We start from the raw sequence: 15,086 nt of genomic DNA, 5'->3' as shown, positions 1-15,086 counted from the left end.
ATTTCTTTTAGTCAATAAATAGCATCTGTCACTTATGGGACATTTCACTCCCTTTGGGGAAATACATTTATTTAAATCCCAACATGTTTTAGTGTGTTACTCCGTCTTTGTTTTTGCAGCTGTGTTCTGTGGCGATCCAGGCTTGCCTGCCCAAGGGAGGAGGGAAGACCGAGGTTTTACTTACCTTTCCTCAGTCTCTTTTTCATGCTTTCCCCCTCTTATTCTGGTGGGCTCTACCAGGAGGTATTGCCAATATGATGGCACTTGGAGTGGAACACAACCCTCTTGCATAGGTATGTAACATTTGAACTCAATCACTCCCAGCCATTTTCATTGAAGCAACCCCCTTCGCTCCCAGCTGTTTTACTGGATTTTGACTGATTTTGCAAGGCCCACAGACTATTGTGTTTTATTGCTAAACAAACATGGGACCTACCAAAAGAGTAGATTATCTTCTTTAATCAGGAAAAAAAAATACATTTGTATTTGTTTCCATTTTGCAGCAATTCGCATTAGTATATAACTAAGTTTCAACATTATTCACAAATCTGTTGAAAACACTGGGGAAATGATCTGGTTGCAAGATGGCCCTGATTGATCTCTTATACTCTGCTGCCACCTGCTGGCCGTATTTTTGTAATAACTACCATTGCTTTAAGCAACCCCTTCAGGTCAGAGGCTGCATCAAAGCCTTCTTTATGCTTTAGCATAAATAAATAAAAACTTGCATAAATGTATTTTTGGGACCATGGCAATATTTAAAATAGATCGTTTTTTGGAGCAAATGAGTTAAGTAGGTGTAGTGTTTTCTAGCTCAGTGTAGTCAAGACGTACAATGGATGTGTGTGTTTTCCACCTAGCTCACACTTACGACAGCTTTCAGCGAGTTAAACAAAAAATCCCCTCACCCAGTCCCAGTCGTGTTTTTTTCAAAACCTGTCGTGAAGAGAAAAGTTAGCAATGAGAACAGCCAATTTCAAGAAAAACAACTGCTGTAGTTGCACAACTGAGCACACCCTCTTGTAGCTGGGGATATGGCTGTGTTCAGAGTAAGATTAGTTCTTAGCAGAACCGCAACACATTTGTGCTAACAACTGGTACATTTAATAATTAACTCCACCTTGACTAAGGCCCCGGTTCCAACTGAAGAAAAACACTTGCAATTGACGATACTGCCATTACAATTTGCTTTGCTGTATGAGTGGTGTTCTTTTGCCGATTAGCTGTGTTTTGGAAGATTTTTTTAGGGTACGATCCGGTTAACTTTCTGGCCCTGATTCCAACATGGAAACGCATTACTGCTCCTTTTTTTTTTCTTAACACAAAAACAACGGTATGTGTTGACTTTTTTATATCCACTCAACATGGTTCTAGTAAAACAAGTGTGAGCCACTGCAAACTTTGGTTTTATTGGTTACTGTAGTTGTGCAACAAAAACGAGAACTGCAATATAACACAGCAGACATCTCACAATAGGCTTAAGATTCTGCTCAATTTTGTTGTGATGAAATATTTGATTGTTGTGTGTGACTTGAATATTAAATAACTTTTGTTTGTTACAGATCCCACTCACACCACCTGCACAGACCCAGGCATCCCCCTCTTTGGTAATCAAAACAACAGTCAAGGCTATCAGGTACCAGATACATAATTCATTCACAAATAAATATATATTTAGTGTTTAAAGATTAATTTCTCTATTTTAAAGGCAATCCAGAAAGATGAATTGCTGCCAATTTATGTTCTTAGTGCATTTGTACTGAGTGAAAGTGCAGAAAAAGTCATCCAAAAACCTATTTGTATTGTGTTGCCAAATAATGGAAATCAATACAACTATGACTCACTATGTTTGCCAGTTGGTAACTTATAATACTAGTTTAAAGTCATGTTGTACTATTCATGTTATTTCCTCTAAGTTATTTGTGATCCAGTAAATTGTCAGAATTAGCATTTATTTTGCACTTATTTAAATGGAAGTTGGCAGTAGTACTCAGACTTAATTTAAATATAAAAGAGACTCACTCTTCTTAACTCTAAGAGGGTGCAATTGACTGTTGCTTTATAGCCTCCTATAACAGAATAACAACATTTATAGTAGGCTTTAAAAAAAAGCTAAGTGTACTTTATATGGCATTTATTGTACATTATTTGGAACACCCTACCTAACATGTACTTTATTTTCCCATCCTTGTGGTGTTCCAGATCAGCAGCACGGTTTTCTTCAACTGCAGGAAAGGCTACCTACTGCAGGGATCTATTTCTCGCACATGTCTGCCCAACCTCACTTGGAGTGGATTTCAGCCTGATTGCATAGGTTAGCTCATTTGGAAAATATTAATAATAATAATGAATGTTTTGCCGGTGGTGAACTATTGCTCTTTATCTTCCCTCAATCCTTATCTCCATCTTTCCGCCACCTCATCCCCATTTTTATGTCTGCAGCTCACCACTGCAGCCAGCCAGAGCTGCCAGCCCAATCGGACGTGCGAGCCATTGAGCTGCCATCCCTTGGCTACACGCTGATCTATACGTGCCAGCCCGGATTTTACTTGGCCGGAGGATCAGAGCACAGGACCTGCAAGTCTGACGGGAGCTGGACTGGGAAACAACCTCTCTGTGCAGGTAGAAATAGTCTCATGATTTTTCCATGAGAAGACTCTTCTCATTTCTACTTAAATATTCAAAAGTTTCATAAGTGTTTTGATGTGTGCTTAGGATGGAACCAAAAGTCTGCATGATTCCCCACACAACTAATCTAATATTTCTAATGTATACTTTTTATCGACTCTATTTTGGCCACGACCGAAGCAGTATTCGAGGGTGAAGCAGCAGATTGGCCTAATGTTGATAAATACCTCAGTTAGCAGCTGCTTATAGTCAGGGACATGCCAAGGTAGGAAGGTCCATCCATCACACAATTAAACTCTGCACACATGCACAGAAAGCAAGCTTAGCAAGTGTTTGCTTAAATATATCGACACTTGATAGTAATAATCTGTCTGGTTGATTGCTATTTTCTATTAACTCATTCACTTCCAGCAATTTTCACTGAAGCAACCCCCTTCGCTGTGTTACTGGATTTTGACTGATTTTCCAAGGCCCACAAAATATTGTGTTCCATTGCTACAAGAACGATTAGAGTCTCTTCATTCATCAGGAAAATAAGTATATTTGTTTGTTTGCGTTTTGTAGAAATTAGCATTAGAATATAGCTAAGTTTCATCAATATTCACAAACCTGTTGAAATCTCTGGCAAAAAGAGCTTGTTGCAACATGGCCCTGGCTGATCTCTTATACGCTGATCCCACCTGGTAGTCTTTTTTTTTTTTATAACTACCATTGCTTTAAGCCACCATCTTTTGTCAAAAGCTGCATCAAAGCCTTTGTGTGTTTTTGCATGAAAGTAAATAAATAAAATAAGTTAAAAAACGTATAAATACGTTTTTTGGGATGAATGGCATTAAAAAAACGTACTTAAATACCTTGTGAAGTGAAATTATAGTGTTGATATGCTAGCGCTGGCTCAGAAAGCTATGCCCATTTAAAAGGAACGTTATATAGAATTGCAGTTTAATACTACTTTTGTTTGCAGTGATGGACTGCCAGGTCAAGAAGTGGCACCTAATAAAGAAAAAAGGGCTGAAAAAGTTTGAGGTTCTTATTGGCAATGTTTACTCAAAGTCTTATTGTTAATAAACTATCGTCTCTATACCTGTCTTAGTACGTACATACCCTTCCTGTTTGACAGTGTGTGGGCGAATGTTTACTTCTCCTGTGCTCCTTTGTGAGTGGCGAGACCTTTATTGAAATGTCTCTCGGAACTGCAAAATTGTGACTAACGGATCCGTGGTTCAGTTGGGACTCGACTTTGATGCTTTCGTCGGGTCAGGTCGCAAGGTATAGGTGCTCGCTGAATGCACCGCTGGGGTACGCTTAATGGTCTCTCCTTTGAGTTTATGTGTTCAAAGTTAGATTATCCTGGCACACCCGCACATGCCCTGTTTACAAAAATGTCTTCTTCAATTGATATTATGTTGTTATACTCCCCAGCCGATAACCGTCCGAGCGGCAAGAGCCCCGTGGGAACAGTGCAGGAGCCTCCTTCCAAATTACCAGGTAGGACAAGCTGTTTTCTGGTTTAGAAGATAAGTTTTTTTGTTTTGTTTATTCAGGAACACTATGTTCCCCTCTTTATCTAATTCTGTGTAGTGTGTACAGTCCCAATGTAGAACATTGTATTTTCTTCTAAAAGTCAAATATGAATATAATAAAGAAGGGTAAAAGGCTTTGATTGTATAGTAATGTTATTGTATCCATTTTGATGTACTTTTTAAAAATAGTGATATAATATTTACATTTTCCAGGTGTCTGTTTATTAGGGATTTTCAATGCCACTTTTTTCCAGACTGATACCAGTACGAGTACTCAACTCCGATATTGATGCCGCCAATACTTTTGATGCATAACATTTCCCTAAAAAACAATGACAGATCATTTTAAAGGAAGACCTATTTATCCCTATATAGCATTTTCCCATAAAATTGCATGGCATTAATGGTCATTTTCTATTCTTCTAATTCCTAGTTACTGATTTTAAAACAGCCACAAGTAGTACCTTGAAATAAGGCCCGGTATCACCCCATTTGTATTGTTATCGGTACTCGCCCATCCCTAGTGTTTATAATTAGAGATGTCCCGATCACATTTTTTTTGCAGATATATATATATATATATATATATATATATATATATATATATATATATATAATTGACTTCAAAAATTACGGGGAAAAAAAATTTCAGCCAATACCAATAGCTGAAAATCATGTGATTGGCCACGATTTCCGATCACATGATCAGTCCTGGGGAACTCGATTTATACTTCATTAGTACCTATCATCTGCACAGTGGATTTCTTCCTAGCATGTTTTTTTTTTAACCACTTGACATTCCATCTGTTCCAGTGATAACTTTGTCAATTTTCTACCTGTCGCTCTTTGTCATTCCCGCCTCCTCTATCCCTTTCTCAGTACCCGCCGGGGTGTTTGCAAAGAACTCTCTCTGGAGGGGATCCTACGAGTATTTGGGGAAGAAGCAGCCAGCTATGCTCAGCATCACTGCCTTTGAGTCTTTTAGCAACCGGGTGAACGGAACACTGCTTGACCACAGCGGCGTGGAGCTCAAACTCGCTGGTTGGTAGCCCAGAATACAAAAAAATGCTGAACATACTCATCCCGACTTTTACATTGTATTTGAACTCATTGACTCCCCTCATCGGGACGTACCTTAACAGACGGATCTGATTATTTCATGTGAGGACAAGGAGCAAGAAATCATTGCAGCCCCTCTATAATGTAGATTATTGCTGCAGTTATGGAACAGAAAACATTTCACATTTTCCCTGTGGCATACTTGCTGTGCAGCTGTGATCATTAAAATGCAAATTTGCATTAGGAAAAAGCAAGGTCTCATCACTTCTCTCCACCTGATATTGTCACAACACACAAAATCATGCATTTGAAAGTTGTGCCGTTATTGGATGTCTTGAGTATTGTTGCAGAATATTGGCAGAATGTTGTTAATGCGGATTGTTCAATATTTAGAAGGTGTTATCTGGTCATTAATCTCCAATATGCCGCATGTAATACTGGCCTGTTTGTGGTTTATTCCCCCCCCCCCCCCATTTTGAATGTACTAGACTAATTGTTAGTGTTGTGAAATGTGAATGTCTCACTGAATAATTGTTCTTGTCTACTATCCTTGAAGGCACATATAAAAGAGAAGAAGCTCAGCTGCTCCTTCAGGTTCACCAGATCCGAGGCCCTGTGGAGATATTTGTCAACAAGTTCAAAATCGACAACTGGGCTCTAGACGGACACGTAAGAACAACACAAAACGTTATTACCTAGGTTTAAGTCAGTGGTTCTTAACCTGGGTTCGAGCGAACCCCAGGGTTTTGGTGGAGGTCAAGACACACACCCGACTCAAATGTTTTGTGGCGATATGCGCTGCTTGGCCATCATTGGCTGCAGGTGATAACGCTACATTGCTTGCCTTATCCGTGCAGCAGGGAATGTGGTGCGCTCAGTAGTTGACTTGTGGCTGTTGTGATGGTACGTAGTGTGAGTTCTTTATTATTGAAATCCTTTCATATTGTGTCGAGGATAAAAAAAAATTGGTAGGACGAATATGTTTAATATGAACTCACATGTATAACGGAACGTATGGTGTCCCACAGGGTTCAATTCTGGAGCCTCTGCTGTTTTCATTGTATCTGCCACCCCTGGGTTCTATGTTAAAAAAAAACAGCAGTGGTTGTTGTGCTCTATAAATATAGAATTGATGTTTTGCAATGCCAAGTTAGCCATCTTGCAAAACTGAAAGAACACTTCCTTCAGCTGCATGGAGATGGGGAATACAAGAACATAACACTTTCTGAATTCAAGGTGAAGAGAGACAGATTTGATGAAAAGGCTACTCTCCCTGTTCATTTTGTTCACCAGTAAACCCTATATGTCTCAAATTTGAAGAAGAAAAAAATCATTTTATTGTTTAATAAAGAAGGGTTCGGTGAATGCACGTAGGAAACTGGTGGGGTTCAGTTCATCCAACATGGTTTAGAACCACTGGTTTAAGTACACGATGCTGTTTTCTGATTTACAAACCAATGCAATGTACTTTTAGCAAGGCTGAGTGTGGCTATACAACTTTTCATTACATGCCTCCCCCCCCTTTTTTAAAAATATGTTTCATCTTCCGCCTGCACCAGAAGCCGACACTTTGATGGTGCACGTCTTTTTTTTGCAGCGCTTGGATGTGATTGGATGTTTCTGTCTTGCTTTCTGTCTCCCTCGGTAGGTGTCCTACATCTCTTCATCCAACTCCTTTGTGTACCAAGGATTTGTCCGTGGTAAAGGCTTTGGGCAGTTTGGTCTGCAGAGACTGGGTAAGTGAGCTTACCACTTCTAAAAAAACAAACAAACAAATAATCAGTATACTTTGTGCCTTGCACTCAGTTTTTGGCTACAATAACATGGTCGTTGTTTGTCGTTGTGTCTCTTCGCTCTGTCAACACAATCTCGCAGTTGACACATAGTTTGGAGGTTCGAGGTGAAGATTTGCGTTATCCCCTAAATCGTGTATTCTGTTTCATGTCTGTGACCTAAAATACTCCAAGACGTGTTTTTTTTGCCGCAACAAATCCTTCCCGCACCACTCCATTAATCTGGAAGCCTGCTACAGTCGCGCAACGTGTACACAAGAAAGATTTATTTCTCCAGCCCCTCCCACCCCGTTTAGTTCCTTGCTCACATTAAAGGGATGAAGAAAGCTCATCTTGAAAATAAATTTAAACAAATTATTTATATATATATTCTTTATTAATACCATTGAAAGTTGGGAGTCTGCTAGTACGCTTGCATGTTTGTATTCAAGCTGGTATAAATCAGCCATGGACAAATGCCATGGGTGTGTGTGCGCGTGTACACACAAAGGTATGATTGGCAAGTACAAGCATAAAGCCCCTAATTGAAGTCCTTCTCAACTGTCACATGTTTTTATTGGAGCTTTATTTCAGAAAATGGGCTGAATGGCAAACAGGTGGGCTGTCATTCTGTTGGCGCTGCCACACACACACACACACACCTTTCTAAATTAGAAAATGCCTTACAAGTAGTGCATGCCTGTAACTAAGAGTGATTTTTACGGCAATGGGTTTTGACGTTCCCAAACGGGGTCAGGGGGGTGGATTGAAGTAAAGCACCAGGATAAACTTTGAAAGGTCACTTGTCTTCTCAACCTATTATGTAAATTAGACAATACGGGCAGCACCCCTCCAACCATAATAATCACCATATTTCTTTCCTTTTTGGTTTATTGCCCTTGGATTTTTGACTGAAGTTACTGGCAAAGTTTTGGGAGGATAATCTCCCTTTGTTCATTTGGGTTTCTTTAAATTCGCAATCTATTGAATGGGAATTAATGACACAATGTTATCGCTCCCTTTGCAGAGAGTTTAGATCCCAGCAGAGACAGCACAGCCTACAACTTTGCCTCCAACAGCAGTTCAGTGGCAGCAGCCATCCTAGTGCCTTTTATAGCCATGATCATCGCAGGCTTCGCCCTGTACCTCTACAAACATAGGTAAGGGGTGGAGTTTACAGGTTTTATTATTATGATGATTATTATTTTTATCATAGTTATACAGTATATATATCTATATATATATATATATAGATATATATATATATATATATATATATATATATATATATATATATATATATATATATATATATATATATATATACTGTATTAGGGATGTCAAAATTAAAGCGTTAACTCTGGAGTTTAATTTCAATTTCTTTAAAGCGTTAAAAAAAATTAACTCAATGTGCAGCCAAACTTAGAAGAGTTACTGGCGCGGGTATGATAAACAAACATGGACGAAAGGTATGTTTAACTTTCTGATTTACTTGCTTAATGCTTGCTGGAGAACTCTAAAGTAAGTCACGCGCTTTGTAGAGCCAAATTCAACTGGTTGTATCATCTCAGAACTAAATTCCCTGCTCAAGTTGCCTCGCAAACCAATGAGTGTGGTGCTCGTAAGCAGAACTAAACCTGTTAGTGAGAAGTTCTGAGAATTGTTTGAGTCCATTTTGATCGTTTTGTTTAACATTTGTATTTGACAGAAGTATTCGATTCAAGGATATATAAAAAAAAAAAAAAAGCTATTAGAACAGTCTTTGCGATGATTTGACAATATTTTCAACATTTTGCTCAAGTAAAAATGTCTGTTACAAGCTTTGACAGAAAATTGTTGAATTCTGGTGGAAGCTAAAATTGTGAATGGCTCAAAATAATGGCAGTCCAACCGTGTTTTTCCACCTAAGCAATCAGTGAAGAAAGAAAATAATAATGATGACATTGTGAGAGAGTGACACAGAGAAAGGAATAGAGGGATGGATGGTAGCTCATTAGAGAAATACAAAATAATTTGCATATTTTGCAAGGGTTACATAGACATACTGTTGATACATTCTTAACACGAATATGAAGCTTTTTGCTTTGTGGGACAATAAATGTATTTTGGAACCATCTGTATGCTTGCTCATCGGATCGTCCCATTGCCGTCTTCCAGAAGAAGACCCAACGTCCCATTCAATGGCTATGTGGGCCATGAGAACACCAACGGACGGGCTACGTTCGAGAACCCCATGTATGACCGCAACATTCAGCCTACTGACATCATGGCCAACGAGACGGAGTTCACAGTCAGCACCGTGTGCACGGCCGTATAGCGACAGTTTCAACTCAAGGTAAGAACCCGTGCAACACGGATCCAGAAAAGTTCTTAATGCAATGTGCCATTTGAGAAAATAATCTGTTTCCTATTTATTTTTTGTTTCCATATCATTGCATCATTCCTAAAAAATTCTTACCCTGGTTGAATTTTTTTCATGCCCCATACCAACTCTTCTTTCATTTTGCCCATTACTCTTGCCACATTCTTTACATTCTTTCCACACCCATTTTGCATCAATCTTCCAGTCAAGGGTGGAGAGGTGCGCCCGATCTTCAAGGACATCCCTCCGGGCAAGACAAACTTTATTTAATTCACTGCAAAATAGTCGGGAAACAACTCCAGTGGAAAAAATATGCTCCTCTAAAAGAAACAACGCCGCAACCTTCAACAACAAAATGTTTTTCGTGACTGGATAACTTCTTACCACATCTTGAGGAAACATCCCAAGAGGAAGTAATGCTGGAAGCAAAGCTGTGACCTCTCTCCTTACCGCCTAAAAACCCAAAGGGAATTTTGTGCTCGAGACTTGTTGCTACGAGTAATAACATACAAGTCAACCTCGTGGCAGACATTCATTATTTGCTATGGTTTCCATTTGTTTGTTTATATCTTCGTTCATCCTTTATGGTGCTTGCGTTCTGTGATGAGGAAGCCTATTCGTCCCCAACCATCTGTTTCTGAGGCAGTTAAAAGGTTTCATCCACAAGTCTGTACCACCAGAGGAGGGATTTAAAATGCAGCGAAGGCCATGTTGCAGACAAACGTTCAGCCCCTACTGTTTTTTAGCTTGTTAATGACTTTTGTGTTGAATTTATCACGCTGGGCGAAGGCGTCCAGTGGAGGGTTTTGAGAGTGCAAAGGGCTGCGGAAAAAGCACTTAGTGATCCGAGGCGGTGCATTTATTTTTTTGGTTGGTATCTGCACCCCTCAGTTTAATTTCATCACTCTACTACGTCGGCTTCAGTTTTATTCTTTGAATCACAAGAAATGATATTCTCAAATTTTCCATAAAGACCAAATGCAACTTTCCTCACTCTGTTGCTCACAAGGACTTGAGTCGAAAAGAAGCTGAATCTCATCAATGGAGAATTACTTTAAGAGCACGTCTGTTTCCAAAGATCCAAAGCTGTAGCAGTTTTAGAACCGGTAACAACTGCAAACTAAGAAGTATTAGGTTGATATATAATTCCTTAACCGACCTTGGGGAAAATGAACAATTAGTTAATTCATTGTTTTTGAAATGGCGTTTTAAATAGGATGGGTTAATTTCTCTGAACGTTCTGAACTCAACTCTTTTTTTTCAAGTTCAGTGTAGTATTGAGCAGAAGGAGGCAGTGCTGATGTCATGTTGTTCTTTTTGAGACCACATACTAGTTGAAATCGATTGGTTGCAGCCAAATGGTGCGTTCCATTCTTGCCTCAATTTCTTGAATTCCACATGATCTATCTGGTTACTAAAAATTCTTTCATTTTATGAAAATAATATAAAAAGGTAAAACATTGCATTTTCATTGTTTTTATCGTATATCTGCTGTACAGGATGCAGTCGGTTGTTTTTTTGTACTGTCACTGTTCCAACATCTAGACGTGTTCATTTAAAGGCATTTGGCTGTGCTGTGCAGATGAGTCAGTAGTGGGGTTTCCATCCACCCATTTTAAGAAATAAAAAAATTAATTGAATGGAAACACAAACAAATTGAAAAAGGGCCCAAAATTCGCAAAAAAGTTTTTACGCTTTGAGGGGGTGGATTTTGAAGCGTATCAAAAAAAGGAAAATGTGACTTTTGGCTGTGGAAAGACAAGGCCGGATACACGTCACATTCTTTGACCAGATATTACGTCACACAAACGTTTGTAGTCACAAAGCAATGGTGGACAATGAAGTAAGGTATCTTTTGGGGGAAGAGGAACCAGAAATATTTTTGGAATTAATTAAAAAGCGAATATTAATGCAATTTTAGACGAAAAACAGCAAATAAACTATGGTTTATCAAGAATTACTAATGCAAACTCATACGATGCCATCACACGGCACAGTCGCTTCCTGTTTTTCTTCTTCTTCTTCTTCTTTTAAATTACTGGTGGATCCCATCTCTATGGTGTATACCGCCACCTACAGGTGTGGAGTCCCCCCTCAATATTCGCAAAAGAAGAACAGATGGAAAAGGGCCCATTTGCAAAAGATTTTTTACGCAAATGTGCGTTTTGCGCATTTTCAGTAAACCCGCTTCAAAAATTCAAAACAATTGGACGGAAACCCCACTAGTGATTAACGTCAGATGGATTACATTGTGATCTTTACTGCAAGCTAACTTCTGTCTGTTCCCTTGGGAAAAATGTGCAGTTGATTTGTCCTAACTTGAAAAGGTTTGCTTCTGTCAAAGCTTTGAAAAAAGTCAGTTTGCTGTTTTCCTTTCTTGTCATATTAATGAACTACCAACATCTGTGAATGGAGAAAGTCATGCTTTATGAAAGGAACAAATGAGATTTATTTATTTATTTTTCTGTGTTGATATGCCTGGGTTGTCACCGTGCTCCTGGCAATTAACGCTTTAGCAACCTTTTATGTGGATGCTGTTGACTTTCAGTTTTAATTTTTTGAAGAATTTGAGTAGGGTCCATTTGACCCTTTCACCAATGACAGGCTCAGCCGTGTGTAACACCTATTCTGCAATTCTATAATCGAATTTAACTCATACAAACATCCGAGGTAACGAATCAGCATCCATAGAAACAGGCTTTTAATGAAGTGTTAATAATCAGCGACATGCATAGTTCCCCTCAAATTCTAGCCTTTTGAAACCAATCACTGTAATGTTCCTTAAATCCTTGTGGCTGTGGGCTGGTAATTGCTTTGACTATGTTATTACGTTTTACAGCCCTCACTTATCGCAACGCCACAGATAGAATATTGCCCCTTGCCAGGTCTTCTCGTGAATTGATGGAAAAGGGAAACAATTGAATTACCTTGGAGATTTCACAGGGAGTGGAGAGCCCACGTTATCGAAGCAGGCATTTTTGTTCAGTTCTCAAACTTGTATAGGGGTTCTTTTTTTTTTTTCTCTCTTATTTTGTTCTGAATATTTTTTTTATGTTTTCATTCATTCAAGTAGTCTCTGTGGCTTTTAATTGAGTTTTCCCCTACATTTCTTCCGGCAAATATTTAACAGATAATGATGCCCTTTCATAGGCTTAATTGAGATTGTACTAAACTAGTGTGAGTAGACTGCAGGTTACATTTGCACTCCAGATTGAAGGCTATGACAGTATTTGAATCAATTGTGACAACCAGAATATAATACAATGATTGTTTGTGTGTAAACACAAGGGCTCAGTCGACTGGAAACTTTGTCCTCCGTATTTTTCCACCCTCTCTCCAATAAGCACTTTATGTTCATCATAGTGCCTTGTCATGACCTCATTATAGTAGTTTGATGGCTCCAGTTGGCTGAATTTTAAAAATGCATAGATCTCTGAACATAATTTATATGTTTAATTGTTACATGCCTACTGGAGGAACGGTAAGTTCTTCACAGAGCTTTCTAGAGTTGTGTGATGTTTTAGCTTACAATTTTTTTTTGTGTGCCTTTTTGGTCATTTGTAGGGTCTTCTTGTGTGTAGGGATTAACGTGAGTGCCAGAGGTGGGCATTCCATCAGTACTGATGGACTGTCCATCGGTTTGTCACTGATGGACGGCATAAAAAAAAAAAAAAGATGAATGATGAGAAACTTTGAAAAAATGACAGATTAAGGACTGACGGAATTGGGTTTTTCATCCGTCAGTGTAATCGTCACTAACCGTGTCAAGGGATGCCCATCTTCGTCAGTCCTTAAATAGTGGTGGCAAAGTGATGACAGATGTGTGGTTGAAATAAAATGATGGACTGACGATGACGGCAAGGTGCCCAGGCCACTGACGAATGTTGGACCAGCAACATTTAGTAAATTGCCCACCTCTGGTCAGTGCTGTGCTTACCTACATGTTTATTTTGCTGGATTGGTCGTAGCATGTTTTGGGGAGATTATAAAGATTCAACCAAAGAACACGATCATGTTAAGGCTTTTGTTCTCAATCTTGCTTCACTTTTACTTGTAATTCAAAGACTGTCAGTATCAACAGAGTTTTTGCCTATTGAAAACTACATTATCTATGTAGGACTATTTTGTAACATTCTAGGTTATTCCGGAAAGTTTTCTCCAAGAAAGTGCACTGGAGTTATATGAGAAGTTGGAGTTATGGTTTAAGAGGTGTTTGGCACCATCCTGGTTTTCTTTGCATATTTAAAGACATAGACTCGGTCCATCCTTGACACATTTTTGTTATCAGCAAGGCACAGCTCTCTTCAGCTCACCATCTCTTCTATAATGAAACAGACCCTCTGCTCTACTTCCTGTAAAGTTCGCTATATTTCCTGGCATTCGAGGATGCGATTAAGAGCTGTCAATTTTTGTTTCTGATGCAACAGTTTGTACTGTATGCACCGAACAATCTTTAAGTCATGCAATGCAACATATGTGGGGTCGACTGTCCTTTGTTTTTTGTTAGTATTTCATTGTGTTGTAGGCAACTGTGCCAAAGCAACTCTCACTGCTGTTTGAAATAATTCAGCTCCATTTCTCAAAGAGAGAAAAAAAGAAGAAGATGTATTCAGTGACTCCAGCTTAGAGGGACACAAGGGAGATGCGGGGGGAGGGGTTGTGGGAGGGCTTACATATTCAGAAAATTTAGTTGTTAAAGGAACGGTTATTTGTTTGAATGTATTTAATTTCACTGTGTGTCTCAATTTTTTGATTATCAATAGTTGAAAATCTGCTGTTTACCGGCATTGTCAAAAGAAATGCTTTTTAGCACAAAATATTTTCTGTGTGCTCTCCTTTGCAACCAGCCCAAAAAAAAAAAAAATCTATGTTTTTCTCCTTTTTGCAAAAGTTAAGAAAATATGTGAACTGGCCAACTCTCATGGCAACTCAAAAAGCACCTGAGTGAGCTCCATGTGGCTCTTGAACAAACTGTACGGTCAAACGGCAACAACGCAAAGACTGATGGATCATGTCAAAGGCCAATGAAAGAAACATGGACAGAAGAGAACTGTGTAGTGTTGTTAAAAAAAAGAACATTAACAAATTGAAAAAATAAATTTTTTTGTACAGAGATATATTTTTATGAAAATACATTTGTAATATAAAATGGAAAAAAATGAATTTGACACGTAATTTTCCCATTATTGTAGTACAAATGCTAGTGGGGAGTCTATGAAAATTATATAAATAAATCTATATATAAATATATACAAAGAAAATAAAAAGGTGTTTTGTATATGTAAAAAGAGTGTACATAAAAGTTTACATAAGTATTGTACATATGTAAGACCCACCATGGCTTGTCTGCAATATATAAAATGTATTTTATCCGTCTGTATATGATGCTTTGCATTGTGTCTAAGCTTATTCTACTTTCTTGAACTTGAAACTTATTTTGAAGGTTTTTGGAATAAAACACTTGAAAAACTACTGTTCAACTGAGTGTTAATCATGTATTTGTATTAAGGTTTGAGTGTATATATATATATATATATATATATTAAAAGTGTCTGACGATTAATGTAATTAATCGCATGACTTCAATAGTTAACTCACGATTAATCACACATTTTATATCTGTTCTAAATGTACAATAAAAAAATTATTTTCTAAGTTTTAATACCCTTAACATAAAAGTGGATAAAAATGTTCAACTAATAGAAATATGTATATATATATATATATATATATGTGTGTGTG

General features: G+C 38.2%; 1 protein-coding gene across 1 annotated transcript in view; it reads left to right on the top strand.

The window, feature by feature from the left end:
• The window catches only part of csmd2 (CUB and Sushi multiple domains 2), a 172,471-nt gene extending 157,655 nt beyond the window's left edge, over nt 1–14,816 (top strand). The window contains exons 62-72 of the mRNA XM_086062042.1: nt 120–293; nt 1,563–1,636; nt 2,203–2,314; nt 2,443–2,622; nt 4,051–4,116; nt 5,031–5,192; nt 5,767–5,879; nt 6,859–6,946; nt 8,010–8,142; nt 9,140–9,317; nt 9,550–14,816. Of these exons, the coding sequence (XP_085918168.1) occupies nt 120–293; nt 1,563–1,636; nt 2,203–2,314; nt 2,443–2,622; nt 4,051–4,116; nt 5,031–5,192; nt 5,767–5,879; nt 6,859–6,946; nt 8,010–8,142; nt 9,140–9,299 (1,262 nt within the window). The 3' untranslated portion in view covers nt 9,300–9,317; nt 9,550–14,816. The remainder of the gene's footprint in view (nt 1–119; nt 294–1,562; nt 1,637–2,202; nt 2,315–2,442; nt 2,623–4,050; nt 4,117–5,030; nt 5,193–5,766; nt 5,880–6,858; nt 6,947–8,009; nt 8,143–9,139; nt 9,318–9,549) is intronic.
• The last annotated feature ends 270 nt before the right edge of the window (nt 14,817–15,086 follow it).

This window comes from Leptonotus elevatus, chromosome 19 (genome assembly GCF_054856555.1).
Source record: "Leptonotus elevatus isolate MCC_2025b chromosome 19, RoL_Lele_1.0, whole genome shotgun sequence".
NCBI classification, from domain to species: domain Eukaryota; kingdom Metazoa; phylum Chordata; class Actinopteri; order Syngnathiformes; family Syngnathidae; genus Leptonotus; species Leptonotus elevatus.
This window is presented reverse-complemented; position numbering and strand designations above follow the sequence as displayed.